Source organism: Diabrotica virgifera, chromosome 6 (assembly GCF_917563875.1).
Source record: "Diabrotica virgifera virgifera chromosome 6, PGI_DIABVI_V3a".
Classification (NCBI taxonomy): Eukaryota; Metazoa; Arthropoda; class Insecta; order Coleoptera; family Chrysomelidae; genus Diabrotica; species Diabrotica virgifera.
This window is the reverse complement of record NC_065448.1, coordinates 205,249,004-205,273,662: the sequence shown is the minus strand read 5'-3', so window position 1 is coordinate 205,273,662 and position 24,659 is coordinate 205,249,004. Positions and strand designations below refer to the sequence as shown.

Here is a 24,659-nt window from a genome sequence, read left to right as displayed (position 1 = left end):
AATAATAGAAAGAGCGGATATTGATACCTACGAAAGGCGCCTGAATCGTAAAATTGGTCTTCGAGGGCGCCGTGCATCGCATCTAAGCTATTTGATTATCTAATTTACCTGATACAAGATTACAAGTTGTATTTTGTTGTATCCACTGGCTTCATTATTTAGGATTCTGGGACACAACAATCCTATATGTATAATGTACTTATGGAGCGCAGAAAACTACACATATCTATTATAGACCAATTATGGGATGTAACACTGTTTGTATCAAGTATCAGATAATCAAATGGCTTAGATTCGATGCGCAGCTCCCTCAAAGACCATTTTTTATAAGTAGGTAATATAAACAGAGGAAATTGCCCATTACGAAAGGCGCCCATCACGTAAAAATTATCTTCGAGGGCACCGCGCGTCGTATCTACGCGTATCTAAGCTATTGATTATAACAGAAAAGCGGAAATTGATACCTACGAAAGGCGCCCAAATCGTAGGAATGGTCTTCGAGGGCGCCTATGTATTATAATAAAAACAGCGAATATTGATACATACGAAAGGCGCTCGAATCGTAAAAATGGCCTTCGAGGGCGCCGCGCGTCGTATCTGTGCTATTTGATTATCTGATACGTGATACAAGTTATATTTTGTTGTACCCACTGGCTTTATTATGTAGGTTTCTGTAGCATTTTCTGTTTCTTCATTAAGTAAAAACAGTTTTTAGGGGAATTGTAGCCGCCTAATCTTTGTGTAAAGATTAAAAAAAAATTTCAGCGTTTAATTTTTTTAATGGATAGATACTAACGGAGGCAAAAGGCGCACCGGCCCGCAGGCCGGTGGGCCGGCGGCCCAGTCCGGGCCTGCCGACGTAGATAATGACGTGCAACGGTAAGTATATTAGACGGACTGTATAGAGAAGAGGATATCATTGGAAACAATTTGCTTAAAATAGAAACTTCTGCAAGTGTATGGAGGAGGCTTTTATAACTCTAAAGCCTTAACTCTACAAAAAAAAAACTACAAAAAACTGGCACTGTTTCGCTTCCACGTGCGTTTGTTTACAGTTGGGAATTTGTAAAGTGAATGGACTTTAAGGCACTTCTTCACTATAAGCACTTCTATAGAAAATAGACAAGTGTTTTGTTTTTGCCCGTTTATCTATCTATATTCAAATTCATGTAAAAGGAAACTGATTATTTTTTAGCTTTTTAGGATAAATTTAAATATAGAATCTCTGACGAAAATGTAAACCCCATTTGTAATCAAAATAAGTTACTAAATGCCGTAAATATAAATTTTCATAATTAAGTGATAACAAATATGCATTTTGCTTATCTCAAAAAGTGTTACGTGTTACCAACTAAATCAACTGGATATCTGATCGATAAGATCCGAAATTGCTAAAACAAATAATTTAAATATAATACTAAAATAATACCCTAAAAAAGTAGCCAATACCTATTAAATGTTCTCATAAATAATAGAAAATACGAAATTCTTTTATTTTTTGGAAAGAACAACGAGAATGCTCTGTTCGTATAATATCGGGTTGCCTGAAACCGACACCTATCGAAGAGGTATATCCCATAGCTGGGATTGCTCCACTACTTATCAGGAGGAAGGTCACGTCAGAGGTAGAACGAAAAAAGTAGGAGACGGACCAAAGACACCCCTTACATGACCACCAAACTCAGCCAAGCAGACTAAGATCTCGGAAAAGCTTCCTGAAAACATCAATATCCATCCCCGAAGCGCCAGAGACTCGCCGAATACAACTATGGCAAGCGTCAGCTACCGCAACACATTCTCTCCCTCAGAGGAAATGGTTGCTGGACACAATTTACCGTATCCGACTTGGAAAGCGCTAAACAGACTAAGAACCGGCGTTTCACGTTGTGCTAGTAACCTGAAAAAATGGGGAAACCAGGAGGACAATACCTGCGACTGTGGCGCGGTTCAGACCAGCCAGCATCTACTATCATGCACAGAGATGAGAGAGACCTGCACAGAAGAAGACTTAATTATAGCAGATGACAGGGTCATTTATGTGGCCAACCATTGGAAATACAGAATTTAAAGTTGTTGGTGTTCCGGACACGGAAAGTAAGTAAGTATAATATATTTGCTTAAAATTCTGATTGAGAGAACAGGATTAAAAATAAACTTTGAGAAAACTAAACTTATGACAAATCCCTTAATGAGTGGAAATATGACTATTGGCAATATTACCATACAACAAACAGACACTTATCTGGGGCACGAGATCAAAATAAGCAGAGAAAATCAAACACATGCAATAGGCATGACATGGGCAGCATTTGGCAAACTAAGCCACATTCTAAAAAGTTCAATTCCCATGTGTCTCAAGCAAAAAGTTAATCGTTTATAACCAATGTGTTTTGCTGTACAAACTTATGGAGCAAAGACTTGAACACTGACGCAAAAATCCGCGAATAAACTCAAGAGTTGCAGAACGAGCCATTGAACGTGCAATGCTGGACGTGAGTCTTCGAGACCACATAACAAAGCAACAAATCAGGCAAAGATCAGGAGTTGAAGACGCCATCGAAAAAATCACGACGCTTAAGAGTAACTGGACAGGGCACTTAGCTAGAACACAAGATGGACGGTGGACAAGACGAATCATGGAATGGAGGCTCAGAAAGTATAAAAGAAACCGAGGACGACCACAGAATCAAAAGAGTAGCGAGAAACTGGCTACAAGCGGCCCAGTGTAGAGAACACTGGAAAGAACTGAGGGAGGCCTATGTCTAGCAGTAGACGCGATTGGCTGATTGATGATGATGATTACTATTCGGTAGTACCTACTTACATTTTTCACTCTTTCGTACCAATCTCTAAATGCTGGATTGCATTTCTCTTCCCAATGTTCAACTGTAGGACATTCCTCCATCAAAATCCCTATAATATCTAATAATTCGCATATCTTATCAATCTCGGTGGAAACATTAGCTGATGCCTGTTCAATGGATTTACCTTTAATGGCATCGTTCAGGGTATAAATAAAACCCAAATATTCCTAAAATACGGATATATTACAGGTAAGTATATATTAGTACTAGAAAAACTTAGGTAAAGAAAGATAAATATAGTTTGTGCTCCTCACTCCTCTTGGTAAACATATGTTTTCGTTGGTTTTAGTAGGTACTCATTGATTGATCAATCAATATCTAATTAATTTTTTTTCAGAAGTTCGCTGTTATAAACCGATCGTACTGCACCTGCACCTTCACCATTTTACATTTATTCATGATATCTACTTATTCCAGAATTCTGGATTTCTGTATCAGCTTGTATAGGAGGATTGTACCTGGTATCTGGAATATCTGGCATTGGTGCCATATGCTTTTAGTCACTTAGAAGTCTCCAAAAAGTGTTTGTCACCTGAAATGTAGTACTGCGCAATCACTATTTACACAGTCTTCAACTCAAGTTTTGATAATAGCCCCATCGCATAAGTACTGGCTCATACTACCAGCTCACATTCCCAGTAAGAGTTATGTTGCTTTCCGATGCAGGCTTCGAATCCCGTCGCGGGCGGTACTTTTTGATACTCACCAACTCTTTCTTTGCCATGTATTCCCCGATGGCCTGGTTACCAATGCTAGTGTTGATTCGCTTCAGTTCGAAATCCCTTACTAGTCTGGGCTGATTATCGGAGAATAGGCCATTTTTGGGAAAAGTTATTTACCAGCAATTTTATTGCTGGAATCGAATCTTATGATGGTATATATTAATAATATAGGTATGCAAAGTCCGCAGATAGTGTGCTACTTTTTTTATAAACAAAATGGCGCCCGAAAATCGTGTTTTTTTCAATTTTTGCTCTATAACTCCAAAGATTTTAATTTTACACCAAAACCACCCAAATAAAAATTCACCGTAATTAAATTCTGCATAGAGACGTGTTTTTCTCGATTCACTTCGACGAAAACTTTCCCCGGAAAAAGCGGGTTTTTCCAACAAAATCTTTAATTTTCAACTAAAATTTTAGATAAGTAATTGTTAATCAATAATTAAATAACTTGGTAATGTAAAAACCCTTTTTGTATAGATTATAATTCCAGAAGCCGATGGAAATTGAATAAACAGTTTAGCAACAATTGAATTGTTAATTAAAAATTTACGGTCGCTATAATAACGACAATAATTATGGTGCATAAGAATAACTATGATTTTTTCATAAAAATACACTATACCTATCTACTGTACTTTACAAAATTAAAATTGGAATATTTAACCGGCCTCAGGAATATTTTAAAATTATAAACAATTTTTTGGCTTATAAACAAATAGAATATCTCGGGAAATATTAAACTAAATTAAATTGTAAAGACGGTATTCGAAAAACAGCGGCAGGGCGCTTCTTTTAAAAGAAAAAACGTTTAATTATGATAAGTAGTTCCTGAGATAAAACCGGTCAAAGTTGACCGGAATTTACGACAAAGATATAAACAATAGGATCATAATTTTCGAACCATCACCTTTTTATTTTTGTCCTCTTTCTCCACACCAATTTCCATATCCTTAAAATACTCATAACATATATTATTATAAAAAAATTATCGATAATACGTGTGAAAATTGCCAAAAATAGCAAAATTCCAATCAAAAATTAGGTTGGAGAAAATGTAACACTCAAAGTTCAAAATCGGTATACGTTAAAAAAATGCATTTTCTCGGCTTCCCATGGAGCAATTTCCTTCATTATTTTTTTGTTCCCAAGTAACTCGAGTAGAGCCATCGAATTAACGCATTATTAAATGTCAAACTTGCTTTTGTTTTGTTATAATAAATTAATTTATTTATTATATCACAAAATTTTAATTTGTTTAAATAAAAATTGTTTAAATAATTATACAGCTTTCAAATGAGAATATTTATGTTTTTAACTTTAAAAGGTACACTTGTAGTAAGTTTATCTAAAAAAAAGCCTACAACTGGAAAAAATATGTAGTTTTCTGTAAATAAATGAATCTATTATAACAAAACAAAAGCAAGTTTGACATTTAATAATGCGTTATTTCGATGGCTCTACTCCAGTTATTAGGGAACAAAAAAAGAATGAAGGAAATTGCTCCATGGGAAGCCGAGAAAATGCATTGTTTAACGTATACCGATTTTGAATTTTGAGGGTTACATTTTCTCCAACCTAATTTTTGATTGGAATTTTGCTATTTTTAGCAATTTTCACACGTATTATCGATAGTTTTTATTATAATAATATATGTTATAAGTATTTTAAAGATGTGAAAATTGGTGTGGAGAAAGAGGACAAAAATAAAAAGGTGATAGTTTGAAAATTATGATCCTATTGTTTATATCTTTGCCGTAAATTCCGGTCAACTTTGACCGGTTGTATCTCAGGAACCACTCGTAATAATTAAACATCTTTTCTTTTAAAATAAGCGTCCTGCCGCTATTTTCTAATGCCGTTTTCATAATTTAATTTAGTTTAATATTTCCCGAGATATTCTATTTGTTTATAAGCCAAAAAATTGTTTATAATTTTAAAATATTCCTGAGGCCGGTTAAATATTCCAATTTTAATTCTGTAAAGTACATTAGATAGGTATAGTGTATTTTTATGAAAAAATCATAGTTATTCTTATGCACCACAATTATTGTCGTTATTATAGCGACCGTAAATTTTTAATTAACAATTCAATTGTTGCTAAACTGTTTATTCAATTTCCATCGGCTTCTGGAATTATAATCTATACGAAAAGGGCTTTTACATTACCAAGTTATTTAATTATTGATTAACAATTACTTATCTAAAATTTTAGTTGAAAATTAAAGATTTTGTTGGAAAACCCCGCTTTTTCAGGGGAAAGCTTTCATAGAAATGAATCGGGAAAAACACGTCTCTATACAGAATTTAATTGCGGTGAATTTTTATTTGAGTGTTTTTGGTGTAAAGTTAAAATCTTTGGAGTTATAGAGCAAAAATTGAAAAAAACACGATTTTCGGGCGCCATTTTGTTTATAAAAAAAGTAGCACACTATCTGCGGACTTTGCATACCTATATTATTAATACATACAATAATAGGATGCTGGTAAATAACTTTTCCTTGTATTTTGCTAATTAGCCCAGAGTAATATTAAACTGAGTATAAGTACTGCCCGGGGTGTAGCGATGGATCGCCTCCACGTGGTGCACCCTGGGTAACGCCAAATGATCCATCCTCCCAATCCTAAGGTGTAACACCATCGTGCCGACGGGATGCATGGTACAGGGAGTAAAGTGTATCTAAAGCGATGCCCTAGAGAGATGGCGAACTCTGGGGGATTATAGCCTTAGCACGGTAAGGGCGCACTGCCGTGCCTGACAGCAATTCGTCCCAACTCGTGGGAACAAATATGGAGAACGAGATTGAAAAAACAAACACAAAAACGGGAACGGACACAGAGGTGACTTCAGTCGTGGATTCTGTATCTGTCCCAAATACTGAGCCAGAAGTTGTTCCAAGCGGAACAGACTCTGCACAAAGTAGCAAAAAACGCCTTTCTGGAGCTCAAAAAAGAAAGATGACGAAAAAGGCAAAAATGGCTGCTGGAACATGGACCACAGCAGATCCCCATAAAAACAAAACGGGAGTACTGGTAAAACCCGAGGGTAAAAAGAGACCGCGGGAGAATACCATTACCCCCCCCCGCAACAAAGGGTTGCTAAGAGACCAAGGAGCTCTCATGAGCAGACTAGGTCATACAGCAATGTCACAAAAGTATTCAGGATAGCGGTGGCACACAGGCACCATCCGGATACTCAACTAGATCAGGCTCACGCAGACCTGATCATCAACAAACTAAAGCTAGCAGTGGATGAGGCTCCTGTTGGAAGTCAAAATCAACTGCTACAGTTCCATAAAACATCGTTTAGCGCAGGTACTCTGTGGGTAAACTGTGCTAACGAACATACCAAAAAATGGACCACTGAGGTGGTAAGGACTATGGAGGGCCTGTGGGAAGGAGTCGACTTAAATGTGGTCGATCCCAGCCACATGCCAAAACGCCCTATGGTCCTCGCCCGCATCCCCGAGAAAGAGGCTGAAGAATCAACAGTCAGAACCCGTTTAGAGAGGCAAAATAAAGACCTTAAGACGGAAGACTGGTTGTTGAAAAATCGGAAGGTCGGAGAGGACATGCAAATCCTCGTATACACGATCGACGAGGTCTCCTATAAAACATTGAAGGCTGCAAATTTCAAGGCGTATTACAGACTTGAAAAGATATCCTTCAAAACCATCAGAGGCATTGATGGCTCCAATCAGAATCCTGCAAGCGAATCTCCAGCATAGTAAGTCAGCTTCGGCAGAACTTACTGTCGCCATGAGAAGGTTTGATGTAGCCTTGATACAAGAACCCTGGGTTTACAAGGGCAAAATAAGAGGTCTATCGGGTATTGGTGGAGAGCTTATATATAGCCGATCTGCCGATGTCCCGAGAACTTGCATAATAGTCAAACGAAACATCAAAACACTGCCGTTGATAAATCACTGTTCCAGGGATTTAACCACGGTAAAGATGAAGATCATAGATGGAGGAGGGGTGAAGCAGATAGTTTTCGGATCAGCATACCTCCCATATGATGATCCCGAACAACCACCATCAAGGGAATTGGAGCAGCTAGTGAGAGATTGCAGGAAAAATGGATTGCAATTGATCATTGGCTGTGATGCGAATGCGCACCATCTGACTTGGGGCAGTACAAACACCAATGCAAGAGGTGAGTCAGTACTACAGTTTATAATGCAACATAATTTAGACATATTAAACGTAGGAAACAAACCAACCTTCGTGACTTCACGACGGAAGGAGGTGATTGATATAACAGTTGCCACGACTAACGTGGCTAGAACTGTGAAAAACTGGCATGTGTCAGATGAGGTGTCCTTTTCAGACCATCGACACATTTGTTTTGAAATGACAGGCAATGAGCTTATCAAGGAAACTTATCGTAATCCTCGTAAAACAAACTGGGAAGCATATCAAGCAGACATAGAATATAGCTTAGGCAGGATTAACGGGAAGATAAGGCATACATTGGACCTAGACATGGCTGCCGAACAATTTCAAGAGATTGTCACGTCAGCGTTCGAAGACAACTGTCCGGAGATAGTCAGGAATTCCAACAGGAAAGTTCCCTGGTGGAATCATAATCTTGCAAATCAAAGGACAGAGGTTAGACGAAAATTTAATTTCGCCAAAAGGTCAGGCGAGTGGGGCGATTATCGCAAAGCTCTGACTGACTACAATAAGGAACTGAGAAGGGCAAAAAGAGAATCGTGGAGAAGGCATTGTGAAGAGATAGAAGGGACTTCAGAAATGGCAAGGCTCCATAAAGTTCTCTCAAAGGACCCTCAGATAAGTATTCCCTCGCTCCAAAAAGAGTCAGGTGAATACACTCAGAATGGTGACGACACCCTGAAAGAGCTTTTCAGGGTGCACTTTCCTGAGTCTGAGACAAAACTGATACCACTAGACATATGGCAAACCGGACTGGATATCATGAATTATGGTTCTAGGGAAAACTGGCATGTGGCAAAAGAAGTTATAAACCAGGACAAAATCAAATGGGCAATAAACTCATTCGAGCCATATAAATCACCGGGTCCGGACGGGATTTATCCAATACTTCTACAGAAGGGAAACGACCTTCTTTTCAAAAAATTGTGTAAGATACTGCAGGCTAGTTTAGGGCTGGGGTACATACCAAAAGCATGGAGGCTGATAAGGGTGGCTTTTATACCCAAACCTGGCAAAATCGGACAGGAAAGGGCCAAGTCTCTGCGGCCATTAAGTCTGATGTCATTCGTACTGAAGACCTTAGAAAAACTGCTCGATAGGCATATCAGGGATGGTGTATTGGTTGAAAGTCCGATACATCGGGGACAATATGCATATCGAGCGGGAGTCTCCACAGAAACGGCACTGCACCATCTTGTACAGAGAGTGGAGTACGTTCTAGAAAACCAAGAGGTGATCCGTCTAAAAGGAATAGACGAAACAAGCTGTAGATGGATAGACTGCATGCTGAGAAGCCGTGTGATATATGCTACGTTGCTAGGGGATACAGTGTCAGCTCAGGTAGCCAGAGGCTGCCCACAGGGGGGAGTCTTATCTCCTCTATTGTGGAATCTGGTCATGGATGGCCTGATAGCTAGACTCGACAACGATAGGCATCACGTCCTGGGCTATGCGGATGACCTAGTCATCTTAGCCCACGGAAAATTTAATGATACAGTCAGAGATCGAATGCAACAGGCTCTGACAGTAGTTACAGAATGGACTTCAAATGTAGGGCTTAACATCAGTCCTCTAAAGTCCAAAATCATGAAATTTACTAAAAGAAGGAATTCAGAGGAATTGGGTCCTCTAAGTCTAAATGGTATACATTTAAATCTGGTGAGTGAAGTAAAGTATCTCGGGATAATATTAGACTCAAGACTTACTTGGAATCAGCAGATAGAAAGAATAACGAAGAGAGCGGTATCTACGTTAATGGTAGCCAGACGTACTCATGGAAAAATGTGGGGTTTGAGACCAGACATGGTATATTGGACTTATAACATGGTAGTAAAACCCACAATTACATATGCATCAGTGGTATGGTGGCCAAAAGTGCAGCAAAAAAGTGCCATCATCAAATTAAGCAAGGTGCAAAGACTTGCTTGTCTCGGGATCACGGGGGCTATGAGGGGCACACCTACGGCAGCTATGGAGGCACTACTGGATCTCCCTCCTTTACATATAACAATAAGAGGTGAGGCGAGAATGGGCTATTATAGACTGCGAGAAAACCTGAGCAACGTACCAGTTAAATCAAGACATAGTAAAATAACGAATGAAATTAATGATGCCGAATGGATGATGATTTCTGACCATATGACATCAAGATATATGCCTGAAGTACCTTTTCAAGTGGACATTTGCCCACGAGACGAATGGGACAGAGGAAACTCTCGACCCAGACTGCAGGGTTGCACCTGGTATACGGACGGGTCTAAAACTGCAGACGGTTCGGGCGCAGGAATATTCTATAGTGGTGGAAATTTCAACATTTCTATTCCACTGGGAGAATGTACCTCCGTATTTCAGACAGAGATTTTTGCAATCTTGCAGTGTGCAAGAGAAAACAACCTGAGGGCATTCGAACTGCAGCGGGTTAACATATGCACAGATAGCCAAGCAGCCATTGGGGCTCTTATAAGCCCTAAGGTGAACTCTAGGCTGGTGTGGGAATGTCGACAAGAACTTGATAGACTGGCACAACATAACAGTGTTATACTGGTATGAGTTCCAGGTCATCGGGGCATATACGGCAATGAAAGAGCTGATGCACTTGCCAAGAGAGCATCAGCTACAAAATACCTGGGTCCAGAGCCGGCCGTGGGAGTGCCAAAAAGCACCGTCCGCGAACGAAAAAAAGCCTGGATCCGAAGCCAACACAACTCACACTGGGAGAGTGTACCCGGTCAAACACATGGCAAGATGTATATCGGACGGACATGTGCTAGTAGAGCTGAGTTACTGCTGAAAACAAGCAGGAATCAGCTCAGAGTCATAACAGGTTTCCTCACTGGACATGCGCCAGTTAAGGGTCACCTGCATACAATGGGGCTGTTTCATGGAGACTTGAGCTGCAGACTCTGTAACAGAGAACCTGAAACAGTCAACCATATTTTGCATGACTGTGAGGCATTGGATCGGAGGCGGCAAACACTTTTCGGAGACATCGAAATGACTCCAAAATTATATGGCACCCACCCACTAGACCTGTACAAGCTGGTACAGGGTTCCAGAATTCTGGAATGGGTTTCATAAACAATGGAAGATGTACAATAAGCCAAGTGGCTGCAGTACAACCGGTTCACAACAGACGGCTTCCAGGAAAAAAAAAAAAAATAAGTACTGCCCAGAGTATACGTTAATTTCTCTTGTTCAATCCCTCTCGTCTCTCAATCGGAGGTTGAGCAATTGGACATCGTTGATTCCTAAAGTATCTGTATTCACTCTTCTTTAACGGCATTATACACCTTTGCAGGTTGCATATTTACAAATGCTCCTATACTACGGCACCAGAGTGCCGAAATCGGTTAGCCTTTGAAATACACTATTACGCTACAAACCCTCATTGATTTCGGCACCTATTAAATTATAAGACTTCTATTAAATTTTGGTGTCTAAGTTTTTATTGCAATTAATATTATGGTAAGTATTGTGTATTTCAATTTATTGTATTCAAATAGAAATGTCAAAACTGCAACAAACCTAGGATACATAAGAATGCTTTTTAATCCTAACCGGAGAAACAAATAAAACAAAAATTAAAAAAAAAAAACGCCAATGAATAAAAAACAAATAATCATTTTTTATTTTTATTTATTTATAAGTACAGATATAATTACTCGTATACAGTTCGTCCATAAAGTAACGCATAAATTCATTATTAACTAAATAAACAACATTATTAGAAATTACCAAAACAGGTCGATTTTTGATTTTAATTTATGATTTTTTGGCATATATATATCATACTAGTGACGTCATCCGTCTGGACGTGATGAAGTAATTGATGATTTTTTCAATAAGAATAGGGATCGTGTGATAGCTCATTTGAAAGGCAATTCAATTCTCTATTCAGTAATATAAACATTCACATAATTATTTATACAGGGTATACAAAAACAATTTTTTAATTAAATTGATTGACACGAAAAGAAGACTTTGCGTAGTTTATTTAATTCAAAATACGTTTTACTGCTGTCAGAAAACAGAAATAAAATGTTTATTTCAAATATAAACATTACTTTTTGCTTAAATTCAATGTTTAAGCTGCCACGCACCTGCCTCTTAACAGTTTGAACATTTAATTTAAGTGAAAGGCAATGTTTATTTGCCAAATAAAAAAATTTATTTCTGTTTTATGACAGCAGTCAAATGTATTTTTAATTAAATAAATTACGCACGTTTGTCTTTTTGTCAATTAATTTAATATAAAAAAAAAATTGGACACCCTGTATAAATAATTATTTAATGTTTATATTATTGAATAGAGAATTAAATTTCCTTTCAAATGAGCTAGCACACGACCCCTACTCTCCTTTAAATCTTTTAAAAAATCATCGATCACTTCATCACGTCCAGACGGATGACGTCACTAGTATGATATATATGCCAAATATCATAAATTAAAATCAAAACTCGACCTGTTTCGGTAATTTATAATAATGTTGTTTATTTCGTTAATAATGAATTTATGTGATACTTTATGGACGCACTGTATACGAGTAATGATATATATGTACCTATAATTAAATAAAAATAAAAAATATTTATTTCTTTTTTATTCAACGGCTTTTTTTATAATTTTTGTTTTATTTGTTTCTAGGGTTGGGGTCAAAAAACACATTGTTAAATATGCTAGGTTTATTGCAGTTTAGATATTTCTATTAAAAATTTCGACATTTCTATGAAAAAAAAAATAAAAGTAAAGCAACAAAATTTACCTATGTATCTATAAAAATAATATTGTAGTAGTTATGTTATGAAATAAGAAATTTATGACTATGAATCTGCAATCAATCACAAACAAGTCTGGCTAATTGGCTCTGCGAAAGACATTTTTCAGAAAAAAAAAAGACATTTCTAATCCTGTTTTTCAAGCAATAAATTGAAATATAAATATACAATACTTACAATAATATTAATTGCAATAAAAACTTAGACACCAAAATTTAATAGATGTCTTTTAATTTAATAGGTGCCGAAATCAATGAGGGTTTGTAGCGTAATAGTGTATTTCAAAGGCTAACCGGTTTCGGCACTCTGGTGCCGTAGTATAGGAGCATTTGTAAATATGCTACCAGCATAATGTAGACTTCTTTATTTAGCTCTCTTCTGCTTCTTTCTCTTCTGTTTAGCACAAACTTAATAATGGTGTTAAACGCAAAATAAAGTTGTAAGTATGTAATTCAAAAAAATATCAACTTACATAATAAGTTTCGGATTTTTCCCAACTCCGCATATCATCTGTAGTTTTGATCAATTTACTTGGTATAACATAAACATGATGGTCTGGCACTGAAATTAGAGATCTACGTGAAAAAACAAATAAAGAATTACTGAAATCCAAAAGCAAGGCATTCAGGCGGAACTACTAAAAAAAGGGGGAGAAAGACTACATCTTGAGATATATCATATTATGAGAGAAGTCTGGGAAAGAGAAGAAATACCGAAACACTGGCATGAAAGCCATATAATACCTATTCACAAGAAGGGAGACAAACAAATATGTCGGAACTATAGAGGAATATCGTTAATCAATACAACATACAAAATTATATCCATAATACTGTTTAGAAGACTAACTCCATACGCAGAGGAAATAATAGGCGACTACCATACGGATTCAGACCGGGAAGGTCGACCATAGACCAGATCTCGTCCTACGCCAGGTGTTGGAAAAAAACTGGAAATTCAACCGCGATGTAAACCAAATCTTCGTGGACTTTAAACAAGCTTACGATTATGTTAGGAGAGAAGCATTGTGGGAGACTATGGTAGAAATGGGAGTACCTGGAAAGCTGGTACGATTAGCACAGGTGAGCACGGAGAACGCTTCTGCACGAATCAGAATTGGCAGCACCACGTCGGAGGAATTCCTCATTGACACCGGGCTTAGACAAGGAGATCCTCTCGCACCCCTGCTGTTTAACTTCGCACTGGAACATGCAGTAAGGAAAGCTCAGCCACAACTAACAAACGGATTTTCCGCCCAAGGATCAAAAATACTATTGGCCTTTCACACAATTTCACAATCCACCAGAAATGCAAAAGAAGTTTTCACCCTATTCGAGAACGGAGTTAGGGAAGTTGGTCTTAAGGTCAACGAGAACAAGACCAAGTACATGGTGGTTACGAAGAACCTGAGACCAAGGTTTAGACAAAACGTAACAATTAATGAATATAACTTTGAAGTCGTCAAAGAATTTAAGTACCTGGGAGCGATCATAACGTCTGAAAATAAATACGAAAAGGACGTGGCAGCCAAGATCATTGCAGGAAACAGGGCATATTACTCATTAATGACCGTACTTAAATCAAAAATAAAAAAGACCAGCAAAAATAAGAGTATATAAGACAATAATTCGTCCCAAAAATACGTATGGAAGCGAGACATGGACTCTGAACCAGCGGGAAACGACAAAATTACTGGTACTTCAAAGAAAGATACTGCGGACTATCTATGGGCCTTGCAGAGAAGAGACAACAGGAGAATGGAGAAGAAGACACAATGATGAACTCCAGACAATATATGGAGATGAAAACAGAGTACGCTACATTAAAGCAAACCGAATACGATAGGCGGGTCACGTGCTAAAATCGAGTGACGAAAGACTTCTGAACGTCACATTCTGGGAAAGGCCCGATGCCAAAAGGTCAGTTGGTCGCCCAAGAAAGAGATGGAAGGACACAGTGGCCAGTGATCTACACAAAATGGAAGTACAGCAATGGGAAATAGCTGCTCAGGATCGACAACAATGGAGGGAAATAGTAAACGCGGCCAAGACTCGCATAGAGTTGTAGAGCCAAATGATGATGATGATGATGATGAAAAGCAAGGACGCTTTTGGCTTGCAAGGAGCAAGATGTTGCGGAGTAAATAAAGAACAAACATAAATTTTATCAACTTAAAGGTATTAACAAAACTCAATTATTTTTCTCTCCCCACTATTTTTATATATCTAGTCTTTAAGCCTTTTTCCTTTTTATTTTCACACATTTCTTCCCATCTTTCTTTCTTTACGGGCCGTAGCACCGTGATGATGATAATAATTCCAATCTTTCTAAGTCTTCCCTTATGAATTTTCCTCGATTTCATTAAATACATTTATTAATATTTCTTATTTTATTTTCTTTGTTCAATCGTGTTTTTCTATTATTGCTTTTTTCAGCAATATATTACAACAATAGAAATGAACCGACTTGCACACCCCTAAAAGGACATTCAAATATACTATGAGTTCCGGGTACAAGGACTCACGCATGATATCTTATTCTTCTTCTTCCTTCTTGTATGTACGCTTTGAATCCTGTTTCTTCTTCAACATTAGCCTCCAAAATTGTTTAAGTTATCGCACTATCTTTTTCTTGGTCTGCCAATACTTCTTCGTCCATTTGGTGACTTATCTCGTACTATTCGTACTATCCTATCCTCTGCCATTTTACTAATGTGTTCGTTCCACTCTTGTTTCCGTTTTGTCACCCATCCATTTATGTCTTCTACATTGCATGATCTTCTTATGTTTTCGCTTCTTTCCCTATCCAACAGACTTTTCCCTGATATTCGTCGGAGTATTTTCAGCTCTGTTGTTTCTAGTAATCGTCTCGTTTTAGATGTGTCAGGTCTTGTCTCCGCCATGTATGTCAATAAAGGTCTAATTGCTGCTTTATAGATTCTTGCTTTTGTGTCTTTTCTTAGGTGTTTGTTCTTCCAGATTGTGTCATTAAGAGATTCCGCCGCTTTACTTGCTTTTAAGCTTTGTTGTCGTACTTCCTCTTCAACATCTCCGTAACTGGTGAAATCTATTCCCAGATATCTAAACCTTGCTTCCTGCTTTATTATTTTCCCATCAATTTCGATTTTACATCGTAGTATTTAGGTGGTATTTAGGTGTTGTCATACATTTGGTTTTTTCTGCTGATATTATCGTATTGTATTTCTTGGCTGTTGTATTTTAGATGTGTGTTAATCTTTGGAGATCGTCTTCTGTCTCGGCGATTAATGAGGTGTCGTCTGCATAACATAATATTTGTATTTCTTTGTTCCCCAGTCTGTAACCATGACCTTTACGTACCGCTTCTATTATTTCGTCCATTATTATATTAAAGAGCAGTGGGCTTAACGAGTCACCTTGTCTGACTCCGCTTTGTACTGGTATAAACTGCGTTAGTTTTCCATTTATCTTTGCCTGTAAGTATTCGATTATGAAAGTAGATGTTTTCGTTAGTTTGTATAATATTGATTGGTATGTTTCTGCTATACAGTAAATGTAAGACGTCTTCGACTTGGATGCGATCGAAAGCCTTTGTCAGGTATATAAAACATATATATGCTGGTTTATTGTACTCAATGGTCTTCTCTGTGATTTGTCTCAGTACAAATACGGCGTCTACGGAGGATCTTCCAGACCTGAATCCTTGTTGTTCATCTGATAAAGTTGTTAGTTTATTGATTTTGTTGGTTGGGACTTTTGTGGTTAGCTTAAATGCAGTGTTCAGTAGATTTACACCTCTATAATTATTGGGGTCTTCTTTGTCTACGCATGATATCCTACCCCGAAACCCCCTTATCTTCTCTCCAACTTAATCATCAAACTGTACTGCTTGCTGGGGCGCAGAGTCTCCGCTCCGGGCTAGACCCAGTTCGGCGAGTCGACACTTCTATAGTTCCGCTATCGTCCAGTACCACTCATCTTTAAATAAAATGCGTCTTACAAAAATAATTGTTAGTATATATAAAGTTATTGTAGTTAGTAGTTGGTGCAGATAATAATAATTAGGATTCACAAGAAATGCGAAAAAATTTAAGAGAAATGCAGTTTGCATTTCGCAATTCCATAGGTACACGAGAAACGTTTTTCATTTTATCCTATCAAGTCCTTATCCTATTAAGATCTTATCAAGCCCTGCTCCAGAGATGCCGTGGCTTCAGCTGCATCATCTAGATTTGCTTTATTGGTTACACCAAAGCGTTTGACCGTTGTCATGACCAAAAGATGATCAGCGTTCTACAGAGTGAATATTCACCATTAGCGCGCATACGTGTAATATGATCGATCATATTACCTGTATTCACGCTAATGGTGAATATAAAATTCTTAATTTTATGTAAAAAAATCCGCAATAACTATCTCTTAAAACTCACCAAATTTCATTCGCATATCTCAACTGGTTTTAAAGTAATAAATAAATCGTCAGTTTGTAAGAAAAATTTCAACAACCCGTATCTCGGAAACGAAACATTTGCGGACATACGTTTATGAAGAACATGTCTAGTTGTTCAAGTACCTAACTTTTTTATTATCCAACATAAACGTATGAACCAAAAAACAGAATATTAAAAAAACCTGAGGCTATAGTAAAGTTTTAATTTCAGTATTTTATAAATGCTAGAATATTGCATAGGCTGATGCGAACTTTGAGAAAAAAACAGAGTTTGATTGGTACACCCGGTGTACAATGAAAATTTACCTGTTTAGCAACAATATTATTGCAGTGGTATTGTTAAAGAATCAAGCTATAACATGTTCAAAAAATCACTTAAATCGGCCAACAGGTTTAGGAATTATTAGACATCAAAAATGACCAAATTTTTAAGTGGGCCGATTTCTATGTTCAGTTGACGATTTTTAAGTGCTCAAAAAAATCAGAAAAGCTTATAGGCACCATATGTATGCCCATGGATAATGCAAGCTAAAAGAGATAATGGAAAATATGTATAATACCTCTAATCTGCTTAATCTAAAAATAATATCTAATATGTTACTAATTTAAGAATATGTTATAGGAATCCTTTTCTTAAATCAAACAAATTGATCAATTTTTGTCTATGAAGTATTTACCTATAGATCCATCAGATTGCATCGTAATATTCAAAAATTATTTGTAAAATATATATTTCTGTTTTGCCAGTTCGTATTTATTTTTAAAATTTGACAATTTCTTATCAGTAACCATGATATGTCAATATTAAATTGTGGATTTTTGAAAAATTATATGATATACCTATCAATCGAGTAGTTAGTTTTTATCAATAATTGAGAATTGAGGGGGTCAGACGTAATGGTTTTTTTCAATTATGTACTTGAATCGGCACATGCTGTTGATAAATGTTACTGGTAAAACGGTTAAAGTGCAGATTTTAACTATTACTAATCATTTTTATCCCAGCTTTTATCCACAGTGTAACTACAACTGGCTCGTTGCATAATTATTAGTCATCAAAATTCGCTACAAATCTAATATATTTAATTGAAATTGATCCTGTATTAAGAGGTTACAGTAGCGATCAACACGTAGCAACAAACGCGTTCCAAGATGGTGGCTCTAATTTTGAATATTTTGTCGAGATATTTGGCACACATATTCGTAATATAATAAAGAATGGCGGTACAGAGCCCAATTTCAGAAATATATTAGTACGTGGAAATTACTCTATAACTAAATAAAATATTGAAAAAAGGAGCCTATACCGCTATTAAGAAGAAAAAAAAATAAACTTTCTTCAAATAAACTTTTTTAACCCATGCCTAGATTTTGTGTAATCTTTAAACTACTAAATTTTTTTATTTCTAACAAGAAATCGAATATACAGTATGTCCCTGTACGTTGTATCCATATGAAAAACTTTTTTATTATTAATTTTACGAAAAAAAGTTATTCTTCATAAAAAGTTCTGCTTTGTCCAAAACCTAAAATTTAACCATCAAATGTCAAATTTTTTGAATATTATACGAGGTATGTCAAAAAGTTTGAATTTCACTCAAGAGTAAAGTAGTATTATTTTTCACAATATTGAAAATTGCTGTTATGAAAAGTTGTTTGGAATTAAAAACTATATTCTAGTATGCAATTACATCCTTCTAATTGAAAAAAATTTTTTTTGAAAAATTTTGGGTAACTAACATTATTTTCGGTTATTTTAATTCAGATAACTCTTTTATTATTAATTTTACGAAAAAAAGTGATTCTTAATAAAAAGTTCTGCCTGGTCTAAAACCTTAAATACAACCATCTTATGTCAAATTTTATCAATTTTATACGAGGTATGTCAAAAAATATGAATTTCGCTTAAGAGTAAAATACGTTTATTTTTCACAATAGCGAAAATTGTTATTATGAAAAGTTATTTAGAATTAAAAACTATGTTTCATTATGTAATTACATCCTTTTAATTGAAATATTCTGAACTATAAAGGTACTTTACTTTTGATCTAAATTTATCTTTTTTGACATACCTCATATAAAATTGATAAAATTTCATATAAGATAGTTGTATTTTAGGTTTTAGACTATCCAGAACTTTTTATTAGGAGTGACTTTTTTTCGTAAAATTAATAATAAAAGAGTTATCAGAATTGAAATAACTGAAAATAATGTAAGTTACCCATAATTTTTCAAAAAAACAAAAATTTTTAATTAGAAGGATGTAATTGCATATTAGAATATAGTTTTTAATTCCAAACAACTTTTCATAATAGCAATTTTCAATATTGTGAAAAATAAAGCTACTTCTTGAGTGAAATTCAAACTTTCTGACATACCTCGTATAATATTTAAAAAAATTGATATTTGATGGATAAATCTTAGATTTTGGACCATGCAGAGCTTTTTATGAAAAATAACTTTTTCTCGTAAAATTAATAATAAAAAAGTTTTCCATATGGATACAACTTACAGGGACATACTGTATAACTAAATAACTAATTAGGCAACATAGAGAAATTATCACTGTCATTTTGACAAACATGCGTCAGATTTTCTCTAATCTGTTCTGTCATTTTTATCGATATCTGTTCAGTGCAGTAGTGTGTTAATTTAAGAATTCGGTATTGTTGTTTCATAGGAAAGTAGTGTTTATTGATAGTTAATTTATTATATATTTGTTGTTGTTGTATAAGTTGTTGGCCTCTTTGAAAGAATAGATTTTTGTTAATTGTGAGTTTTAGTTATATGTAGGTAGGTAAGTACCTATATTTTACGTAAAAATATTTCGAATTCTAATGCGAGTATATAAAGTTTTAGGAGGATTTTTTATTCTAAAAATATTATCAATAGTTTAACAAAATGGAAAAAGTAAATTAAACGAAAAATAAAGTGAAACCTTCCAAGAAAAAGTCCATTAAAAACCGTGCCAAAATTATGCGAAAATCGAAATTTGTTTCGCTTCACAACAAAAAATGATTATTTATTATTGTTTTATTATTAGATATTTCATGCAAATACCTTTCTATATACCTATCTTAACATAAAATTTTCACCCATTTAGGTTTATTTTTATAAATATCTATTTATTAATAATAAATCGTTTTCTATTACTTCCATTTAGCGCGACTATGATATTGTCAAAATATTAATCTTAGATAATGTCAAAGATTACCACTGTTGCCAAAGTTTATGATACTATCTCCCGAAGTTATATTTTGTTGCTACCTGTTGATCGCTACTGTTTACTCATGAGGTTTTTGCAGAATACTAAAAATATTTTTGCGGTAAAACGGTTCAAGCGCACTTAAACCCGTTTACTACCAACGCAAAATGCAATTGTTTTCATTAAATTAAATGTAATGGTGACTGTAGGGCGAAATATGCTTGAATTCTTTTCCCGCCAAGTTATAATACGACTTAAGTATGCGAATCTGTACTTCGATCATTTTTTTAGAAAAGTGCACTTTTTACTTCTAACCCCTCAATTATTTTCTTGTTTATTCATAGATCATTTCTGGAACACTCACTTGTGAGAAATAAAACGTATTTACCTACCTACCACTACATAGTGATATCAGTGGTATACAAGTCTCCCTTTTTAATTTGTTGTATGAATTTGATGCAATTTCGATACAATCGGTAAGTGATATTGGTCTATCTATTCGCACCGTGCGTGACCATGGTGGTGATATACACCATGAAACTATGCCAGTAGGCTATTGATTATGTACTATAGAAAGGAACTACAACGTTAACGGGATTTTATTATTTGATATGGTCAATGAATCTCTATATATGAAAAAACCGCGGAGTGCTACCATTTGAAGGGGTGCGTTTTGGAGAAATAGGTGAATTAGTCCCTGGGCACAGGTTACATTAGGGTGAGTTCTATGCACTTTTGGAACAAACATGTCTACATGAAAATTGTTCCTGGTTAAATTTCCTATCTAAATATAACTTTTTAAAGTCAAAGATATTTGTTTTTACAAAAATATATTCAAAAGAAAAAGCACAAAGAAACCCAAAAGAAAGAAATTTTGTTTTTTGTCCCATAACTTTTGTCCACGGGGATATAGTTATAGACATTGCTTCACAGAAAAAAAAACTTACATATTTTCTCTTTAAAATGGTGTTTAGCAGAGGTCATTAGGATTTACAGTTTTCGAATTATGATTTTTCAAAGTTCGCCACTCACAGCAATTTTGGGCAATTTTCCTTGTCATTTCGCAAATATTGTTCTGTAACTTTTTTCTACTCAACTTTAGGCATATGTAACGGTACATGTAAGAGGAATAGAAATCAATTACCTTTAAAATGTTCTACTGTATAATGTTGTACCACTTCTTTAAAGGGGTTATCTTTTTCAAGATTTTATACTTTTAACGAGTTTTTATATTTTTTACGATTATTTTTTAAATTTCCCATTATAACTTTTTTTCTATATTTAGGTATATATTATATAATAAAAAAGAAAGCTTATTCTGTTTACTTTAAAATGGTGTATTATAAAAAATTCTAGGATTATTTTTTAATAAGATATGCTTTTTCAAAATGTAATAAGTACCTACTTGCAACGATTTTTGATTTTAGGATTATTTTTTAAATTTCTCCTTATAACTTTTTTATATGATTGTGTGTTATGATTAAATCTTATTTTTTATAGGTAATACTTTGGATCCACTTGACTCGGCCGGGCAAACTTCAAAATATGGTTAATTCCAATATTTACTGTCAAAGCTCCTGCACCACAAGCTTTGCTTGAAAAAATAGCATGTAAATGTACCAAAGGATGTAAAAAACTGCTATTGTAGGAAGGTAGGAATTAGTTGTTCAATATTCTGCAAAGGGTGCATGTGCATGGGTACTAATTGTGGGAACTCTAAGATAACTGAGGTGTCAGAGGAAGATATTGAAGCTAATGCTAACGAAGAGATGGACTTGATTTTGAAAAATTTTTATATGTCAACGTTTAAATAATTTTAACTAAAGTGATGTTTTCGAAGACTAATTTTTATGTATTTTTTGTAAAAGAAATAATTTTAAATATTATAGGTAAAAAAATATCAAAGAATCACTCGGTTTCCATTATTTAAATATAGATGATACACCATTTTAAAGAACAGAAAGTAAGCCCTTTTTATTGAGCAATATAAAGTAATATTCATGTACAAGAAAAAAAAATATAATGAGAAATTTCAAAAATAATCGTAAAAAATGTCAAAAATAATATTTTTTTATATTAGGTATTATATAATAATATTATTTTATTTTTATATTATATTATAAAAAATCGTTAAAAGTATAAAACTTTAAAAAACCATAATCTCTTTAAAACAAAGTCGTACAACGTTATACAGTAGATCGTTTTAAGGGTAATTGATTTCTATTTTTATTACGTGTACCATTGCATATACCTAAAGTTTCGTAGAAAAAAGTTACAGAACAATATTTGCGAAATAACAAGGAACATTGCCCAAAATTGCTGTGAGTGGCGAACTTTGAAAAATCATAATTCGAAAACTGTAAATCCTAATGACCTCTGCTAAACACCATTTTAAAGAGAAAATATGTAAGTTTTTTTTCTGTGAAGCAATGTCTATAACTATATCCCCGTGGACAAAAGTTATGGGACAAAAACAAAATTTCTTTATTTTGTGTTTCTTTGTGCTTTTTCTTTTGAATATATTTTTGTAAAAAAAAGTATGATTGACTTTTTCTACCTACACCCGAGAGGGTAGAAGGTCTAAAGATTATATATATGATTGACTTTAAAAAGTGATATTTAGATAGGAAATTTAACCAGGAACAATTTTCATGAAGACATGTTTGTTCCAAAAGTGCATAGAACTCACCCTAATGTAACCTGTGCCCAGGGACTAATTCACCCATTTCTCAAAAACGCACCCCTCTAAATGGTAGCACTCCGCGGTTTTTTCATATATAGATGTCCATCGACCATATGAAATAATAAAACCCCGTTAACGTTGTAGTTCCTTTTAGCTATCTTATTTTGAATATAATCAATAGCCTACAGGGCCCGTAGCGGCGAAATATGACAACTTTGACGAATAATGATTGAATAATAATTTTTTTCAATAGATATTTCGTTTACCTTATTATTGCCGTTTTGATTTTTATTATTTATATTTATATTTTCATTCTGACTTTCTTTCCTTCCCCGATCTGGTGGTATATTCCCATCGTCATATATTTCCATTTTGTATTACACACACACCAGAAAATTAATAGTTCAATAGACCCAGCTGATATTAAAATCTGGTATTAATAATTCACACTGCCCAATTGCTTTCGATGTACACTTAATTAATGTTAACACCGACAACTAAACTATAACGAAAAAGTGAAGAAAAACCCAATTCTAGTAGTTCCAAAATAACACAAAATCTAGGCATCGGATAAAAAAATGTATTTGAAGAAAGTGTATTTTTTTGTTCTTCTTAATGGCGGTACAGGCTCGTTTTTTTAATATTGTATTTAATTACAGAGTAATTTCCACATATTAATATATTTTTCAAATTGGGCTCTGTACCGCCATTTTTTATTATATTACGAATACGTGTGCCAAATATCTCGAAAAAATATTCAAAATTACAGCCGCAATCTTGGAACGCGCATTTTGCTACCTGTTGATCGCTACTGTTTCCTCTTAAAATTGATAATTTCTTCTGAGAACTTCCAAATATACGCTTTTTAATTTGACGTTTATTTGACACTTGAACTTATTGTTTGTGTTTTGTATAATAAATTTTATCAAAAATGATAAATAAATATTACATTAACGCACGGTTCTTACTTAGACATTACTAATAAAGTCTAATAACCGTGACATTAACGTCAAATACAGTATGTCCCTGTAAGTTGTATCCATATGGAAAACTTTTCAACGAAAACATTTCGTTTATAAATTCGCAACAGTGTGTGTGTTATTGCGTTGCCGCTCCTGCAATACTCAGATCAGATTTATCGATGGATTCTTATGTAGTTTTTTCTTCTGAATCCAAATCTGAAAACGGCATTTCGATATTTCTAACTGTCTTCGAGATAATTTACCTCAAAGTCTAAAATGTGACGTCACAATCGTTTTATTTTCTGCCGACACGTCCAGCTGAAATCGTTGCTATTAAGTAGGCTAGTTTTTTAATCTCGATTTGGTTTCAAACTAAATTTTAAATTAGGTATTAATAAAACATTAATGACATTTGATAGTGAATTTAATTATTATATAAAATAAATAAGATGTTCAAAAATACAATTTGAGTATATTTTAAAAGCATTAATTTATTAACAGCTTTAAAAAAGATTTATACGAGTATACGGCCTCCCCTTTATGATAAATGGACTGTTCCATTTGCTATGAAATTAAAATATAGTCGGTCGGTTCGCTAAACTCGACACAACTGGCTAGTGATTTTAGTAGGTAATTTTTTTTGCGAATTTTGTCAAAATTTGCAAAAACCTAATTATTTAGTAATTATTAACTAATTAGTAATCATTTTTTTGTCCATTTGGCAAAATTATTGACTAAAATCACTAGCCAGTTGTGTCTGAGTTTGGAGAACCGACAGTATATGAAATAATATTGTTTGGTATAAAAAACTATGGTCTAATATGTGCAATTGCATCCTTCTAA

General features: G+C 34.7%; 1 protein-coding gene across 1 annotated transcript in view; it reads right to left on the bottom strand.

Moving 5' to 3' along the window:
• The window catches only part of LOC126887145 (serine/threonine-protein phosphatase 2A activator-like), a 53,954-nt gene extending 36,205 nt beyond the window's left edge, over nucleotides 1–17,749 (bottom strand). Inside the window, exons 1-3 of the mRNA XM_050654506.1 lie at nucleotides 17,644–17,749; nucleotides 13,011–13,099; nucleotides 2,825–3,031 (exon numbers count right to left, since the gene is read on the bottom strand). Coding sequence (XP_050510463.1) covers nucleotides 2,825–3,031; nucleotides 13,011–13,099; nucleotides 17,644–17,665 — 318 coding nt within the window. The 5' untranslated portion in view covers nucleotides 17,666–17,749. The remainder of the gene's footprint in view (nucleotides 1–2,824; nucleotides 3,032–13,010; nucleotides 13,100–17,643) is intronic.
• Nucleotides 17,750–24,659: the final 6,910 nt, after the last annotated feature.